A 17,447-nucleotide genomic window follows, 5' to 3' on the forward strand; every position below is an offset into this window, starting at 1 on the left:
ATGGAAAACAAGAATGTTAACAAAACATTGACTTACTTTTCAAGCCACAAGGATTCATTATGGCGAAGACACAGAAGGATATGAAAGGATGGGAAATTCTCCTCAGTGAAAAGGCAGAAAGCCGACATCTCCGGCAAAAGATCTCATCCAAAAGTTCTGGGATTACATTACGCCGAACATCAGATGGTTTGCAATTGAAAGAAGGTAATTGCATAACATTTGATCTGAATAGAAACTCGGATTACAAGATTTTTGGATATGGATTTGTTAAAGACATTTCATTTGCGGTCGATAAGTTTTTGGCTGTTCGAATATTATGGCTAGTGAAATTTGACGAAACGATAGCGGAAAAACTCCCAGCATTACCTGCCGGAGATAAATATTTTTCCAATGAGTTATTTCTGACCCCTTTTCTAGACTCCGTTATGGTCAGTCAGATTATCAACAAGTTTGAGCTGATTGGTGTGAAGGAACTAAAAGCTTTAGTTGATTCACAAAATTCAGTTGATCCTCCGAAAATGGAAAACCTTTTTATTTGTAGGAGATTCACAGATGATTCTTCTACTTACTTCACAGATATAATTGAATGGACTACTATGTTTGAGGCATTCAAAGAAAACAAGGATGAGTTTTATGATTCGGTAAAGCTACTTACGCTGAAACCTAAATCAACCGGTAAAAAAACCACGAAATTTACAAGTGATGCAGAAAAGAGTTTAAGTCGAGCGACCATAGCAAAGAAAACATCAAAAAGGAAAGTTGAATTACAGTCAGAAGAAGATGAAGACTGTGTGGAGGGTGAAGAAAGCGAAGATAAACTGGCTGATTTCGTTGTTGATGAGTCTGACGAAGATGCGTTCTTGGAAGCTGATTATTCCGACGATGATGAGAAGCGAATCAAGAAACGTAAAAAAACAAGATCTCCTCGAAAGAGAATAACAGAGAAGTCACCGAGGAAAAGTCCTAGAAAATGGACCAGGAAGCTTAATGTACCTGAACTACCTATGATTGTTGACGAAATGGACCTACAAGCAGATGGTGGATTTTCAACAGCCAAAATGTTAATGAAGGCTAAAAAAGTTTTGGGAACAGGTGCAGAACTTAAGGCTTTACCTTGTAGAGAAGAAGAATTTTACCAGTTGTATCATAGACTAGAAGATGCAATCCTGTCGAAAAATGGCTGTTGCATATATGTCAGTGGTACCCCAGGTGTAGGAAAGACTGCAACTATTAGAGAGGTGATTCAGCAACTATCTGCCAAGATGACTATCGAGAGTAACGGTATGAAGATGTTCAATTATGTTGAAATTAATGGATTGAAATTGATAAAGCCGCAATCTGCATACGAAGTTCTATGGAAAAAGATTTCGAATACGGTGACTTCGGCAAATAACGCATTAACTTTCTTGCAACAACACTTCGAACCTGCTGACGAAGAAGAGGAAAAAGAGGACGAGTATATGAACAAGCTGCCATTGGTTGTGTTGTTAGACGAGTTGGATCAAATTGCCACTAGGAATCAGGCGGTCATGTATAATTTTTTCAATTGGCCCACGTATCAGAATTCAAGATTAATCGTTATTGCTGTTGCCAATACAATGGATCTTCCAGAGAGGTTACTTACAAATAAAATATCGTCGAGATTGGGATTGCTTAGAATCCAGTTTACTAGTTATTCATACAATCAATTGAGCGAGATTATAAAACATAGGTTGGAACAGTTAAGTAAACATAATGACAAATTGCTGATTGCCAAAGATGCGATTGAATTTGCGTCTAGAAAAGTTGCATCTGTGAGTGGAGATGCCAGGAGATCATTGATGATCTGTATTCGTGCAGTGGAGATTGCCGAGGCAGAATTCATGAGCAAGTCCGATGCCGAAAGAAAGGAGTTGGACGGTAAATATACAGTGACCATCATGCATATTATGAAAGCTGTGAACGAGACATCATCGTCACCGGTAACGGGGTATTTAAACTCAATATCATTTTTGAGCAAACTTGTACTGGCCTCCATTATGTTGAGGAAGAAGAGGTCAGGGATTGCTGAGATACCAGTGGGAGAGGTCTATGACGAGTTGAATAATCAAATTCATGTGTTGCTATTCACCGAATTGAAAAACCGGCTCAAAGCTGAGGATTTAAAGCTACTTGACGTGGTCTTTGGACAAGGCAATAGCAATATGAGCGGGTCGGTGATCAATGCGAGCCTCTTCATCCTTAAAGATTTGGAGGAGAACGGCATTCTTATGATGCAGCCGATAAAAATAGAGCGGAACCGGTTGGTTCGACTCAACATCAGTGATGACGAGATTCTCAACAGCTTCAAGAGGGACAGTCTGTTGAAGGAGATCATCACGTTTATCTAGACATCCTGGTATAGTAGTATTGGTTCACCGACGTGGACTATTTCTGGTATTTTCAACCTTAGATCGAACGCTTTACTAATGACTATCTTGAATATCTTCTGTATGTTGATCGACGCGCTTGTGGAGCTGAAGATCAGCGGAGCGTTCATGGCGTGTGCGTACCTCTTTGCCTGTTTCGTTATTTCCTCCTGTTCCTGGTCTGGCAGCTCCACAAAGACGTCGTATTTGGTCCCAACAAGGAACGGGATCGCCGTTCTGTTGAACCCACGGGCCTGTCTGTACCAGTCCTTGATCGAATTCAACGTCGACTTCCGGGAGAGGTCAAACATGAACAAGACGGCAACTGCGTCTGTGGCGACAAGCGGCAGCATGTTGGTGAACTCTGCCTCTCCACCCAAATCCCAGATGGAGAAGGTGATTTCCGTGTTCTTGATGTTGATTGTCCGCTCCATGAAGTTCACCCCTAGCGTCTGAGTGTAGATCTCGTCGAAGCAGTTCTCCACGTACTTCACCATCAACGACGTCTTGCCCACCTGTGCGTCGCCAATCAGGCCTACCTTCAACGTCACCGTGTTCTTCTCCGGGATTCCGCTGTCGTGGGTGTGGGTGTTATGCTGCTGGTGCTGCTGGTGCTGCTGGTGCTGCTGGTGCTGCTGGTGCTGCTGGTGCTGCTGGTGCTGCTGGTGCTGTTGGTGCTGCTGGTTGTGTTGCGTGTCCATTGTGGACGGGGCTTTTCGATTCTAATTGTACGCTCGTATGGCCTTGTGCAGCACAGATGATAGCAATGGGGCAGGCCTGTTCTTGCTTTCTGAAACCCCAGGGATTCTTCTGCCTGCAGCAGTGTCTACTGTCGAGTTTGCACCCATTTGTAACGTGTACCATAACATACACCTTCAATTTTTGCTTACAGGGTAAAGTGTAAACAATAGCCGTCCACACAGGGAAAGAAAACGAGAAAAATAAAAGAGCCGAGCCGTTCTCCCTCCGCAACACGGCTTTCTGTCATTTCACGACACATTTTTTGTCGTGTTATTTCACGTGACCAGAAAATTGGACGGTGTCAGGTTTTGTTTGTGGTGTCAGGGGTTCTCTGTTTTCTGTAGGACTGCACTTTTCGCAGTCACACCTCTACGTTTTCCCGCAGTCGCGGCCTTCCGCATCCGGCAGGCGGCCCCTCTTGCTCACGGTGCTGTGCTGGGGGTCTGTCGAGGAGACCCGCCTCGGTCGCCTCCCCCCTCAGCTGCGGCGGGTGTGCTGCGGTGGGCGTGAGAGCGTAGGAGCAGTGGGTGTGTGGCAGCAGGAAGAGTAGAAGGATAGTACTCTAAAATTTTTCATCAACTGCTGGTATACACTGTTTCAACTCCAGTGGTTGTTTTCCTTGAAGTTGTGGTTTATTTCAGCACATCACAAACCAAGGACTCATCATGGCAATCGGTAAGAACAAGAGATTATCCAAAGGTAAGAAGGGCCTGAAGAAGAGAGTTGTTGACCCATTCACCAGAAAGGAGTGGTACGACATCAAGGCCCCAACCACTTTCGAACACAGAGATGTTGGTAAGACCTTAATCAACAAGTCTACTGGTTTGAAGAATGCCGCTGACGGTTTGAAGGGCAGAGTTTTCGAATTCAACTTGGCTGATTTACAAGGTTCCGAAGATCACGCTTACAAGAAGATTAAGTTAAGAGTCGACGATGTCCAAGGTAAGAACTTATTGACCAACTTCCACGGTATGGACTTCACCACTGATAAATTAAAGTCTCTTGTCAGAAAGTGGCAATCCCTTGTTGAGGCTAACGTCACTGTCAAGACTGCTGACGATTACGTTCTCAGAGTGTTCTGTATTGCTTTCACCAGAAGACAATCCAACCAAATCAAGAAGACTTCTTACGCCCAATCCTCCAAGTTGAGAGAAGTCAGAAAGAAGATGATCGAAATCATGACCAAGGAAGTCTCCAATTCTACCTTGGCCCAATTAACTGGTAAGTTGATTCCAGAAGCTATTGGTGGTGAAATCGAAAAGGCCACTCAAGCCATCATCCCATTACAAAACGTTCACATCAGAAAAGTCAAGTTATTAAAGCAACCAAAATTCGATTTAGGTAACTTGTTATCTTTACACGGTGAATCTTCTGTCGACTCCAAGGGTAAGAAGGTTTCTACCGGTTTCAAGGATGTCATCTTAGAAACTGTTTAAATCAACAAATAACTATTTTGTTTGTTTCTTTTAAATTCTAATACTTCTACATCTCCTATATAAATCAACACAATATAATTTGTCCCTTATCAAAAACTCCTGTAGTTGCTGGATCGAAACCGCTTATTGGCCTCAAACGATTCTGGTGTTTTCCGAGGTAGGACGTACAAAGTCGTGGACGTCTACTTTATTTGGTGTACAGTTCAGAGTTCAACAAAACGATCCTAGTGCATTCGAAATATATACTACAGTCTTAGGCTTAGTGAAATAAGAAAACAAGGAGAAGCCAGTATTTCTTACAAAGTCTTTTAGGCTGTCATACTATGCTTACCCTTTACCGTTTTTGGAAGTAGTATCTGATCAAATGGCTTCTACTACTGCTCATTTTTGTTCTTATTTCTCTTTTTTTAATTTTATTATTATTATTTTGGAAAAAAAAAGCTAACATACTTATAAATCACTATCTATATAGCCTGATTCTAGTTGTGTAATCTCTTTTCGTAAGAGTACAAGTTGTTGACACCACCTTCGAATTGTGCGGAAGGAGTTCTAAGTTCAAATCTGATTTCACCAGATCTGACGGATGATCTCAGATCTTCAACAGATCTGACACCAATATCTTGACAAGAGTGTTGTAAACCGTTGTACAAGTATGGAATGAACTTGATGATGGAGCCCTTGTCCAGAACAGATCCAGAAACACCTTGTGCAACGAAAACCTTATCATCTTCAGAGAAGTATCTTGAGGTGGATGCATTGGCGCTGGTGTCTGTTTTTTGCATGGCATCGACAGAACCCATACCTCTGTAGGTCTTTAATCTTTTACCATCTCTGTAGAAATAATCACCTGGAGATTCGGTAGTACCGGCCAACATACCACCCATCATAACACATGAAGAGCCCAAAGCAAGAGCCTTTGTGATATGACCAATGTTTTGGATACCACCATCGGCAATACATGGCACACAAAATTTGCTGGCGAATTCGGTAACATTGTAGACAGCAGTACCTTGTGGTCTACCACATGCCATAACTTCTTGAGTGATACAAATAGAACCAGAACCCATACCGATTCTAAGACCATCAGCACCGGCTTCAATCAATTCAGCAGCTTGCTCTCTGGTGACAACGTTACCAGCAATGATTTGCAAGTCTTTGAAAGTATTCTTGATCCACTTGATCATCTCCAATTGGAAAACAGAGTTACCTTGGGAAGAGTCAATGACGACAACGTCCAAACCGGCTTGAACCAGTAATGATAATCTCTCTCTGTCAACTTCCATGGTACCAATTGCTGCACCACACAATAATTGTTTGGTGATTGGAGACTTGGAAGCATGTGGGTAGTTTTGGTTCTTTTGCAAGTCGGTTCTTGACAACATAGAAACCAAGTTACCTTCGGCGTCAACGATTGGAAGTTTACCCTTCTTGGAGGTTCTGAGAATGTCATTACCGTCCAATAAAGAGATACCAACCTTAGCAGTGACGACGTCTTTGGTCATGACTTCGGAAACAGGGCTGGAAGAGTCTTCGTGGAATTGAACATCCCTTGAGGTTATTATACCAACAAGCTTACCGCCAAGCTTACCAGATTCTAGACCAAATAAAAATAAAGAGAAAGCGGATTCCAAAAAGATAATGTTAGTACTTGTCTTTGGGAGAATGCTTCACAAACAAAAACTCCTCTTTGCAAAAATGGAGAAAAGAAATAGAATTTAAAACTAATCAGCAAATAAATTTTCCACAAGATCGTTTGATCACAGTCGGTAGAACGAAAGTTAATAAATTTGTTTAATCATCATTTAAAAGAGAGAACCTGAGGGAGAAGAAAAGTGCAGAGAGTAAGTGTTGTTTGTGCAATTGTGACAATTGAGTTTTGAAATGATACATACCAGTGACAGGGAAGGAAGTGAAACCAAACTGTTGAGCCATGTCCTTGACTTCAGCAATAGTGGTAGATGGGGAAATGACAACAGGGTCATTGATGAAGCCGTTTTCGTACTTCTTCACCTTCTTCACCATAGCGGCCTGTTCTTCGCCGGTACAGTTGCTGTGTATAATACCAATACCACCCAACAAAGCCATGTGGATGGCCATGGTAGATTCGGTGACGGTATCCATAGGAGAAGAGACAAAAGGAGTGCTCAAGGTGATTTTCCTGGTCAACTTCGATTGCAATGAAACGATGCTGGAAGGGAAGTCAATCTTACCTGGCAAGATAAGGAAATCATTGTATGTCAAACCACCTCTGGTTTTGGAGTCCATCAATTCTGCGACTGACAAGCCATCTTTTTCAGCGTACTCTTTGAGGTAAGAAGTTGCCTTGGAAGCATCTAAAAAGGACATTTTTGTGTTGTGGTTTATGGTATAAAAAAAAGGTTAAGCGGAACTTGGGGGAAGAGAAGGGCCCAAAGGAAGAAACGGGCAGAGGAGTGCCAGGAAACCAAGCCGATTCAAGAACAACAGAAAAAAAGGCCCTTTTCAAGAGGGAAAACAATCCTTCGAGAGGGAGGATGTTGACATATTTATAGCTAGAAAAGCCAACTTAGCAAAAAAATTTTTTTCACTGGTATTTTTTCCTCCTCGCACAGAAAAACGCATCTGATAACTAATAGGAACAATAAATAAGAGCCCCAATCTATTACCGTCCTAGAGAAGTTTGACTTCGCTTCGCTGCCGCGGGCAGAATTTTCCGTTTACGCGGAAAGAAAACAATCGACGCGTCGATTATTACGTGATAGATGAGGATTTTATCTTTTTTCGTATTTTTTGTGATTTTGTTCCCAAAACACTTTTTTGCCTGAAAATTTAGACATTTCGTGTAGCCTCCGTGCACCGTGTTGTTTTGGGTTTTCCCCAATCGGTGCAGGCCGAAAGAGAGGGAGAGCAAGTCTCGGACAGAGAAGGACACACGATAACGACAACAGGCGACAGAAAAGTAAGATCGGTCTGGGACGGATACGGTGTTTCGCCACGGAAAAACGGTATTCCATGTGCTGCGATGGCAACGGGAAAGCAATGCAGCCCTCGCAGAAACACAAGCAATCTAAATATTTTGAGTCGTTAAAGCTCAGGAGTAGTCAGTCGGAACTGGCGCCCATTATTCCGCCACTGAATGTGTCCCCCACCACGGGAACGTCACCGCTGCTGTCGCCTACACTGTCATCGTCGACGGCCGCAACAGCCGCAACAGCCGCAACAGCAGCAACAGCAGCAACAGTGGAGACAGAGTCTTCCATAGAGAGGAAACCGACAATCACTCCGTTGCAGAGCCCGTTCCAGGGCCAGTCCAACAAGTCGTCCTCCACGCTTTCTCCGTTGCACTCGTCGATGGCCGTAGATCGAATAGACTCGAGCCCACTACGTTTACACTTGCAGACAGACTCCAATGGCCCCGTGTCGTCTTCTTCTTCTTCGACGCTGCAGAACCGGTTTGTATCCTCTTCTCCGGCCTCGAAAAGCCACACTCCCTCTCCCCCAAAACGCTTCTCGAAACACCGCCTAAACAACACTGAAAACATAAACTATACCCTCAATGCTAACTTGTCTCCTCCAGTAATATCCCGTTTGGTTTCTTCATCGCCGACGAAAACAATCGTTGGCGGGGCTTCCCCAACTTCTCCGAACATTAACATAAGCCACTCTGACAATAGTGATTTCGTCAACAATAATGACCACCATTTGTACGATGATTCTCACCAGTTGGATGTTGAGTTCTTTGATGACTTATCACTCTTGGAAAATAATGAGACTCAAATATCGTTTTTCAAAGAGCCAATGCTTTCTCCGGTGCAGACCGATAATAAGGCCTTGTTTGAATCGCCAACGACCACCATTTTCAGGAAAAGATCACATCAGCTTTTCTCCCCAATGAAAGATAACAAAACATCATTTGTGAATATGAGCCAGCTTCCCTTAGATATGAAAATCATATGCAACTCCAGAGCAGAAAATAATTTCCACACGATGAACGGATTTGTTAACGTAAGTTACATGGAATTCTGGAATTTGACTTCAGAAGAAGGCAAGACTTACAAGGATTGGGATAAGACCCAGTTTGAGATACAATCTTTGGTTTTTGAAATCTTCACAAACTTGAAAAAAATAAGATTTAATTTGCACAGGTTGATTTTCATCTACGGGCTCGAATTCAAAGATACTGGGTTCATCTCTGACAATATCTATGATAAAACTTTCGAAGTTCTCCAGGAGTTCTATTACTATTTAGACAAACTCGTGGTTAAAAAATTAAAGCCTTTGTTTGATGATCATTTTTTTGTTGATGACGCTCAAGTGCTAAAAATCTTAGCCGGCTGGTTTAAGCAACTCAAATTGCAATATCGTCATATTTCTGGTTCCGTTGTCTATTTGTCAAAATTGTCTTCTAACGAAGATGTGAGAAAACTTATCATTGGAATTTCGAAAAAAGACCTTGAAAATTCCTCAAATAGATCAGCCGTTTCTCCAATCGAGCTGTTCAATTCTTACTTCGTGAAATTATTTACTTCAATTGAGCTCTTATTCGACAGATTGAAGTCTGTTTACAAAGGAGCCAACTATATAAAGAATTTTGACGTCACTGATGATTTGCAGCAAGTTATCAAGGAAATCAATAATATAAGTGATTCTACTTCGGAATTGGAGAAAAAGATAAGCTTTAATGAAAAGTTGTCATATAAGACTGAAATAGATTTCTCCCATATGGAAATGGTTGACATGTTCAATGTGAAACGAAAGTCAAAGGAACCTTTGCATTTAGAAATGAAAAGCAATTTGAATTGGACACAAGCGATACTAGCGCCTTTTGACAATTATTTGGTCATCTTGCAGGTGAAATCCAATGCAATAAATTTGAATAAGAAAGATGAATACGTCTTATGCAAATATCCCATCTCCATCCAATATCTAGAGGTAGATACTTATGTTGATGGAAACTATAAGATGGTAATCATCAAAGACATAGGAAATAAAGCAATCTATCATTTTCGTCGAGCGAATGACATTACAGTGGCAATTTTGGACCGCTTTTTGAAAGATTTGCACATTTTGAAAGCAGATTTCTGGGCACAAGGTAAGTTAAACAAGAAAATCGAGTTGAAAATTTTCAATGCTAACTCTTTTATTTCTAAATCTGAGAGCTATGACCCTTTCAATTTAGCTCCAATACCAGACACGTTCAACTTAGTAAACCTTGAAGTTTCCAAAGGAGGTAAAGATAATGAATTGAACCTCGATGAGTTTGAACCAATTTTGACCAATGTGTTGAGTTGTGACTATTTTTCATACAAACATGAAGGGGTATCAGAAAAATTGTGTTTGGTTGGGACAACTTTCGGAATATTCATAGGTAAATTGAATGACTCAGCTAGTTTCCACAAAGTTCATCAAATCACAAACGTGAAGAAAATTACGGTTATGAACAACGAAGTTGTATTTTGTATTGGCGGTGAATCCTTGTACCGCCTTTCAATCGAGAAGTTATTTCACACCTATAAATTCAGGCTACCAGCATCTGATATAAACGTTTTTCAAGAGAACAAGAGGTATATTAGTGACTTTACAGTGGGCTACCAAAGTTCAGCCAAAGATAATGGATGCCCCTATTTGTTTGCCTGGAACAGCAAGTTGGTATATTACTCAAAAATTTTGAAGGACACAGACTGGAAGTTCATTTGGCAATCGTTTAAAACGCATTACAACATTACTCGTTTACAAACTGTTTATGCCAACAACTTCGCAGTCGGACATATAGTCGACGGTTCTGCAGTTTGGAATCTGTCTAAGCTTTCTGACATTCGGTCCATTGGTTTAAATCAGCTTGATGTGAAGGATATTCTGAAAAGCGAAACTCCTGTTGCAATATTCCCTTTTCCGAACCAAGAAAAAAACATCTCCGAAGTATTGGTAGTTTTCAGTAAGTTCGCAACAAGAATGAAAAATGTCAAAGGCAAATATATTCAGTCCAGTGATGAAATAATATGGTTTGGAATGCAATGTGATAATGCTTCTTTTGATTGCGAAGAGAAGATCTTGATCACCGTTGGTAAGCAAGCCGTAGAAATTAGAGCGCTTTACGATGACATAACAAGGAAAAGTGACTTGATTGGCTGTTTATTTGGAAGCTCCTTTTCATTGATAAATGAAATGCCCGGTAAAGCGATTTTGAAGGTTCAAGACATCAAAGGACACGACGAGTATAAAAAACAGATTATTTTCAAAATCAGAAGGTTGAAAAATCCGGGTAAAAGTAGGTAACCCAATAAATATTATCATGTTATAGATTATAGATTTATATGTAAGTATATGAAAAGATTGTATATTAGTTCTCATTTTCTTCAAGTTTCTTCCTCTCCGTCAGTTTCATCATCTTCTGCCTCTCCTTCTCCTTCTTGACCCATAATGACTTGTGAGGCTAACGGTAATAAAACTCGTATTAGTTCACTGTTCATTACCTCATTTTCTGTCTTCGATGTATCCAACTTGAAGTCCAACATCCGGTCATCGCAAAAATGCTCAACCAAATCATCATCATTTTGATAATCAGATTCATCGTCGAGAGCGTGCTCAAAGTCATACTCCAATGATTGAAGCAAAGCAAGTCTCCCAAACTGATCGGCGTATTCATCTTTAGCACTATTGAATGTCTTATAGTAAATTGATTTAATCTCATATTTGTCTGGATTTTCAAGTTCAACATACTCAATCTTATTATCAAATTTTTCATTCAATAATTGAATGTCACGTTTGTGTCTCTCTTGTATCAACAAGCTTAATAATCTCTTTTGCAACTTGGAAGTTGTGGAAGGGTTAATTTTCTTACCAGGCAAACTTAGTGGATTGTATATCAAAGAGCTGTACTCTTTTGGTATTGTTATGAAAAGGGATTCGATGAAAGAGACAAGCTGAGCGTCATTTGTGTCAATCACATTGCCTATACCCTCAAATAGGAAAATATTGTAATCTAATGCATAATCATCAACTTTTGCAAGCAATTGGGTACTTTCACAACTCAATTTACCAAGTCGTGGTACTGTCTTCAAGTCTATCATTGTAGCTATATGTTTCTTGCATTTTTAGACCCGATCTAGGGCAATTTGTGGAGCAAGTGCCACTCATCACATTCCACTTTTCTGTTAACTTTTATTAGATTATTCCTATCGTATAACCACATGCTTACATAATCCGCGCGTTGCATTTTCTGAGTTGGACGGGATCGTGAAGAAGGACAAGGGATGCAAAAGATGATGACGGCTAGAGGGAGAGGAAAGAGGAGAAGAGGGGAGTGGAGAAGCTATATTAGGTATTCGATTTTGACGCCCAAGCGACGCAGGAAGCATAGGAAGTTTGCTAAACAAGATGAGTCAGCAGCCAGACCAACAACAGAATGGACAGCTCAATCAGCAGCAGCCACAAAGCCAGGCAGGTCAGCAAGCCAGAATGAACTTCCAATCGATTCACCAGCAAGCACGCCAATTATTCAATCAATACAGTATTGAGAAGAAGGCTGCAGAGACTGCGGGTATTAACACTCCGGAAGGTCAGGCTCATATGCGGAAAGCAGAGAAGATAAAGACCTTGTTAGTCACCTATTCCAAAAAACAGAAGTTACTACAACAACAGCAACAAAATCAGGCTCAGGCTCAGGCCCAAGCTCAAGCACAGATGCAAGGTATGAGTCAGCCACAGCAGCAAGCACAAATTCCAGTTCCAATACAGTCTTCGCCTATGCCTATTCCAGACGCAATCACTAATAATGTCTCTACTAATATGATGAACACAGCGGCATCTTCTCAGCCTACCCCCCATCCCCAGGATAGCATGAATATGTCACAACAAAATCTTATTAATGCTTCATATAACAACAAAAATACTGGGAATAATAATAGCACTGCCAACAATAATGGTGGAAATGGCCCTTCTCAATACGATGCTGTCACATTATCTGCAGCTCAACAGCTGCAACTGAAGAAGCAACAACTTTTGAATAAATACCAAGAGATCATAACATTGTCAGAACAATTCAAGAAAAATATGGCCCTGATTCAAAAGAGGTTGGGTGAACCCAATGTTGACGATACCACAAGGACTCATCTTTTGGAAAAAGAGCACGAGGTGAGAACAAGATTAGAGAATTGCAAGAGATGCACAGTTCAAATTGCTACACAATTGAAATTTGCTCAGCAGCAAGCTCAGCAGTTAAAGCAGCAAAACCGTGCTCAAACGTCTTCTCCACAACTTCAACAAATACAACAAACACAATCAGGCATCCCGAATGCAGGCCTAAATCGGGCTCAAAGCATGGGGAATACACCTCAGATTTCTACGCCTGGTACACTTAACTCAGGCGCATCTTTTTTCAATAATGAAAATACTCCCGTCACAGATGATTTATCAGCTGCTAATATGAAGCTAAATGCGGTAGCAGGAACTACGGCAGCAACCGGCTCAGCTGCAAGCTCTACTTCAGGAAAGGCTGCAAAAGGAAAAAGTGATGAATCGTCGTCTCCTGCGGCCCAGAAAAAGGCAGCTGCCAAGAAACAAAATTACAAAGCGGACAACAAAAGAGCCTCCAACACAATTGATGATGGAAGTAATAAGAAACAAAAGACTGCTGTTACTGGAAGCAGTGGTGGCTTTCAAAATGGCGATATACCTGGTAAAGCTGGTAAGACTGCCCAACCGCCAACTTCTGCAGCTTCATCGATTACCGATGGGGATCGTGCTAAGTTTCAAAATTTGAATATCCCAGACGATTTGAAGATAAGGACCCAAGATCCGGTTTCTGTTAAAGTCAACAATCGTCCTAGTTTACTGGGTGGAAATGCGATAAGTGCGTCTGCTTTGAGTAATCCAGTGCTGGTCAAGCCGGAGCAATTCCAGCTTGAAGGAGAACGCGTGCTAAACAAGAGAAAGTTGAAGGAATTAGTTGCTTCTGTTGCAAGTGAAGAAGGCGAGACAGAAATCAACATTGACGGTGACGTTGAAGAACTGCTGTTGGATCTTGCAGATGAGTTTGTCACCTCTGTTACTTCCTTTGCCAGTAAATTGGCTAGACACAGACATTCTGAAAACTTGGATGTCCGTGATGTTCAGCTTCATCTTGAAAGAAACTGGAACATTCGTATTCCTGGTTATGCTGCCGACGAAATTCGTATGATCAGAAAATTTGTTCCTAACAGTGTTCACAACTCTAAGCTGAACGGTGTCTTTATCAACAAGAGCGTTGATAAAGCTTCATAATTGTGTGCAGGCCTGTCTTTTGTAGACTATAATCATGTAATGGATACTGACGATAGTCGGATGAAAAATCTAGTATACGCGTTTGAAATCTCGGGCATGAATTTGAACATGCAGCTGAGAAGGGTGATAGTTTTCTTCTACGCATGATCTTTGCATTAGTAAACTTTGTTCTGGAACAATGCAATGAAGACATTTGAGAGTTTTATTCCATCGCCCTTGGTGGTGCAGAGCGGCTGGAACTTGGATACTTTAATATACGCTTCTTTATTCACCATTTTTAATCCCATTACTGTGTGGATTTTCTATTTCACTGAAAAGGTATCTGGGAGATATGCTACTGCTATAGCTATTTTCTGGGTATGCAGATATCTCAACAGATGCATGCGTAAAAGTTACGCTACACCTTCAACGAATAAGTTGGTGCTTATATCGGGAGGTGCATCAGGTTTAGGTTCGGAGCTTGTGAAAAAGTGGAGTTCCCAAAAAGATATAGGAAAAATCATAGTTGTAGACGTGCAGAAACCTGATAAGAAAACTGGTTGTGGTTGCGACAAAATACATTACATACAGTATGATTTGAACGACACAAGTTTAAGATTTTTGAAAACTCAAAATGGAATAGAACATTGCGATGACTTTGTGGATTTATCCAAAGTGGATATCTTGGTGTGCAATGCCGGGATACGGCAGATGCAAACCTTACAGGAACTTCAAGCAGAAGAAATTAGGAAGATTTCACATGTGAACTGGCTTTCACATATGCTTCTTATCAAGCAGTACATTGAAGCTATCAGCAGTCGAGAAAAAAGTCGGAGATTTCAGGTTGTAGTGGTTGGGTCAGTCCTTGGCTTTGTCGGTCCTAAACAGCTCGGAATTTATGCTGGGACCAAGAATGCTCTTATGTCTTTAATGGATTCTTTGCGAGAAGAATTACCGAGCAACATTGTGCTAAGTACGGTTCTCCCAGGTCAATTAGACTCCTCAATGTTTGCAGATGTTAGCGTGAATCATTTTTTGGCTCCTATCATACACACGAAGAAGCTTGCGGAAAGGATACATACAATTGTAGAAGAAGGGTGGAATGGGACATTCTCATATCCTACATATGGAAGACTACTACCTATATACAGGGTACTACCTTGGTGGGCTCAACGATTTTGCAGGTGGTTTAGTGGTATGGATGACGTGTAAAAGATGCAAAATGTTGCTTTATCTTACTAATTTCTTGTAAATACTATCAAATTAAGTTAGCTGCTAAATAGTCTATTTAGACTTGTCTGCAGATTCTATGGAAGGGACGATTTTCGCTTTGAAAGCATCCATGCTAAGGAAGCCATCATCGAAAAAAAAGTCTTTGAATGGGATGCTTGAAGCATGATTCTTCCCATCGAGGTTAATGGTAATTTGGTAGACTGGGTCCGTCTTCGATTTTGTAGATGTGCTTACCTTTAAGGTTTTGCCATTTTTTTTGCCTGTGTATTTGATGTCTTTCTCAACGAACTTGCTGACTAGAAACCATACAAACTGGAGGGTGAAGAAGACAGAAACCAAAAACTGGATATAAAAAACATATGCCGTGTTGTTGAAATCATTTTTGAACTTCTTGTCTAGATAATACATCAAGCCGGCGGCGGCAACAGAGAGATATCCGACAATCAATTTCACATCAACTATGATGAATGATTCCGTGAATCCAAGATCATCAAAAACAGCTGATAGATGTTCATCGCTTTCTGTTTTGAGGGCGGGCACCGAATGTAACGATACTTTTTTAAATTCCATTTTCTATTTTCCTTGCATGTACCAACCCTTGTGCAATCGAATTGTTTAAAGATTGCCACTGTTCCAGATATCAGAAGTGAAATGATGACACGCTTTTACAAGATATATCTATATAGATGCAATTTATTTTTCTCGAGAACAGAGCGCATGCACATTAATGGAGCTCATACTTCCTCTTACTTTTGAAGTTGCTGCTGACCTTGTTTTTGTTTCTAATTCGTTTCTGTTTATATAGGTGGCATGACTAATTAGTTTTCATGCTGGGTATTGATTACACTATCCTTTAAAGTGACTTATGTAGAGTGGACTTTTCCTCACTAAAAATAAGCCACGGTTTACGCTCCGCTAGGTCCAGAATGGTTTTCCCGAATTCCGAATTACACCAACTGAACCACGGACGGGTATACAGCTTTCCGCTGGGAGCGTTGACGTTGACCCCTTCGTGCATGAGTCCTAGGCCAGCTGTGGTATTTTTGATCATGTCAAGAAGCTCAGTGATCTCCTCATCGTCATCGCTAGTTCTGATTTGAACAAGTAAACTCATTGGCCATGCATGGAATAGTCCGACGTGTGGACCACCGACACCTTGCAGATACTTCCCGTTCAAGAAATATGGGTTCCCCACTTTACTCAAGATCATTTTCCTTGTATTCTGGTAAACTGGATCATCGATGGTTCCGAACCCCATATCCGGAAGTGAAAGTAGTGATGGGATGTTGGCATCATCCATGAAGTTGACACCTCCGTACCCGTCTATCTCGTAGGCATAAACCTGGCCAAATAATTTATGATCCACTATTGCATGTTCCTCGATACCTTTTGCTATTTTATCTGCATACGTCTGGAAAATCGTTGAGAGTTTGGCATTTGCGATGGAAGGATCGTTGTGCTTTTGTAAAAGAGGAATCAATTTCTTTAATTCCACCAAGAGCTGCGCGTTAGCCGGAATGAAGTACTGGTATATGCATGCGTCATCGGAAGGTCTGAAAGCAGATCTGACCAACCCAGAGTTAAAATTTACCGGATTTCCTGTACCTCCCAAAGGTAAAGTTTCCGACCCGATATTGGTGTTTCTGCGGAACGAGTAGAAAAACTGCAATACACGACCGTCCTCGCTGAAGGTAGGAGAAGATTCTCTCTTCAGTATTTTCGCTATCGTTCTGAGTGCGTCTTCAACGTTAGTGTCTTCCAAGAGACGGTAGTCTTTGGAGTTCACGAGATATTCGTTGGTTAGAGTTAGGAAGGATGCAAGCGAATCCAACTCGTATTTGCATTCAAACACGGAACCCCATGGAGGCACTGGTGTGACATTGTCGATAGAAGAGGCCTTTCTGGAGACTTTAGATTTTTTTGGTGGCTGGAAAGCATTACAATACGGAGCGATGTTGATGTACTCTGCCTGCTGTAAGATAGCCCCCTTGATCATCTTCCCTAATTTTGGGTCCTGCGGAATCAATTTCTGGTAAACGGAAAGTTGGCGTGCAGAGTCTCTTAGCCACTCTGCATGGATATCACCTGTGGATATAAATGTCTTTGGGCTTCCCTCGTCGTTTTCGTCGAACCAAAGGATCGTAGTGTCCAGCGTGTTTGGTAACGCGTTTTCAAAGATCCGGAAGAGGTCTGGGTCTTTCATCTTGACCCGGAAGTGCTCGATGAGCTTCTCCACGGCGGTGGAAGTGAACGTCCTACATTGCTGGGGCGGCCTCATGTATGATAGCTTGAGAGGCCCCTTGGATAGCGGCTCATGTTTCCTCGACGCGTATGACGTGTACTCCTCGCACGCCGGAGCCCTCAGGCCTTTAAACCATTGCTGCTGCGATTCGACCTGTGGCGGGGTCATCAGGTCGGGATCCAACTCATC

The 17,447-nt window shown here is 41.5% G+C and overlaps 10 protein-coding genes across 10 annotated transcripts; 5 read left to right on the plus strand and 5 right to left on the minus strand.

Moving 5' to 3' along the window:
• Positions 1-59: 59 nt before the first annotated feature.
• On the plus strand, positions 60-2,369 carry PICMEDRAFT_70514 (hypothetical protein; the record flags this gene model as incomplete). The annotated part of the gene is made up of 1 exon (XM_019163663.1): positions 60-2,369. One exon carries the CDS (start codon positions 60-62, stop codon positions 2,367-2,369), a length of 2,310 nt encoding a protein of 769 aa, XP_019020034.1.
• Positions 2,366-3,088, minus strand: PICMEDRAFT_29395 (hypothetical protein; the record flags this gene model as incomplete). The annotated part of the gene is made up of 1 exon (XM_019162589.1): positions 2,366-3,088. The coding sequence occupies one exon, from the start codon at positions 3,086-3,088 to the stop codon at positions 2,366-2,368; it is 723 nt and encodes a 240-aa protein (XP_019020035.1).
• A 549-nt stretch (positions 3,089-3,637) lies between these two features.
• Positions 3,638-4,791, plus strand: PICMEDRAFT_14443 (hypothetical protein). The gene has a single exon (XM_019160375.1). The coding sequence runs from the start codon at positions 3,794-3,796 to the stop codon at positions 4,562-4,564; it is 771 nt and encodes a 256-aa protein (XP_019020036.1). The 5' UTR covers positions 3,638-3,793; the 3' UTR covers positions 4,565-4,791.
• Positions 4,792-4,944: 153 nt separating this feature from the next.
• PICMEDRAFT_14444 (hypothetical protein) lies at positions 4,945-7,098 on the minus strand. Its single transcript, XM_019160376.1, has 2 exons — positions 6,457-7,098; positions 4,945-6,158 (listed from the first exon to the last, which is right to left on the minus strand). The coding sequence occupies exons 1-2, from the start codon at positions 6,908-6,910 to the stop codon at positions 5,044-5,046; spliced, it is 1,569 nt and encodes a 522-aa protein (XP_019020037.1). The 5' UTR covers positions 6,911-7,098; the 3' UTR covers positions 4,945-5,043.
• Positions 7,099-7,515: 417 nt separating this feature from the next.
• PICMEDRAFT_14445 (hypothetical protein) lies at positions 7,516-10,913 on the plus strand. Its single transcript, XM_019160377.1, has one exon. It carries the CDS (start codon positions 7,556-7,558, stop codon positions 10,817-10,819), a length of 3,264 nt encoding a protein of 1,087 aa, XP_019020038.1. The 5' UTR covers positions 7,516-7,555; the 3' UTR covers positions 10,820-10,913.
• On the minus strand, positions 10,804-11,646 carry PICMEDRAFT_14447 (hypothetical protein). Its single transcript, XM_019160378.1, has one exon. It carries the CDS (start codon positions 11,611-11,613, stop codon positions 10,900-10,902), a length of 714 nt encoding a protein of 237 aa, XP_019020039.1. The 5' UTR covers positions 11,614-11,646; the 3' UTR covers positions 10,804-10,899.
• Positions 11,647-11,920: 274 nt separating this feature from the next.
• PICMEDRAFT_57076 (hypothetical protein) lies at positions 11,921-13,804 on the plus strand (the record flags this gene model as incomplete). The annotated part of the gene is made up of 1 exon (XM_019163210.1): positions 11,921-13,804. The coding sequence occupies one exon, from the start codon at positions 11,921-11,923 to the stop codon at positions 13,802-13,804; it is 1,884 nt and encodes a 627-aa protein (XP_019020040.1).
• A 183-nt stretch (positions 13,805-13,987) lies between these two features.
• PICMEDRAFT_9438 (hypothetical protein) lies at positions 13,988-14,995 on the plus strand (the record flags this gene model as incomplete). Its single annotated transcript, XM_019165093.1, has 1 exon — positions 13,988-14,995. The coding sequence occupies one exon, from the start codon at positions 13,988-13,990 to the stop codon at positions 14,993-14,995; it is 1,008 nt and encodes a 335-aa protein (XP_019020041.1).
• A 192-nt stretch (positions 14,996-15,187) lies between these two features.
• Positions 15,188-15,666, minus strand: PICMEDRAFT_14450 (hypothetical protein; the record flags this gene model as incomplete). Its single annotated transcript, XM_019160379.1, has 1 exon — positions 15,188-15,666. A coding segment is annotated over exon 1 (389 nt), but the record flags the coding sequence as incomplete, so codon positions are not given.
• A 203-nt stretch (positions 15,667-15,869) lies between these two features.
• On the minus strand, positions 15,870-17,426 carry PICMEDRAFT_30092 (hypothetical protein; the record flags this gene model as incomplete). Its single annotated transcript, XM_019162627.1, has 1 exon — positions 15,870-17,426. The coding sequence occupies one exon, from the start codon at positions 17,424-17,426 to the stop codon at positions 15,870-15,872; it is 1,557 nt and encodes a 518-aa protein (XP_019020043.1).
• Between the last annotated feature and the right edge of the window lie 21 nt (positions 17,427-17,447).

Source organism: Pichia membranifaciens, assembly GCF_001661235.1.
Source record: "Pichia membranifaciens NRRL Y-2026 unplaced genomic scaffold PICMEscaffold_1, whole genome shotgun sequence".
Classification (NCBI taxonomy): domain Eukaryota; kingdom Fungi; phylum Ascomycota; class Pichiomycetes; order Pichiales; family Pichiaceae; genus Pichia; species Pichia membranifaciens.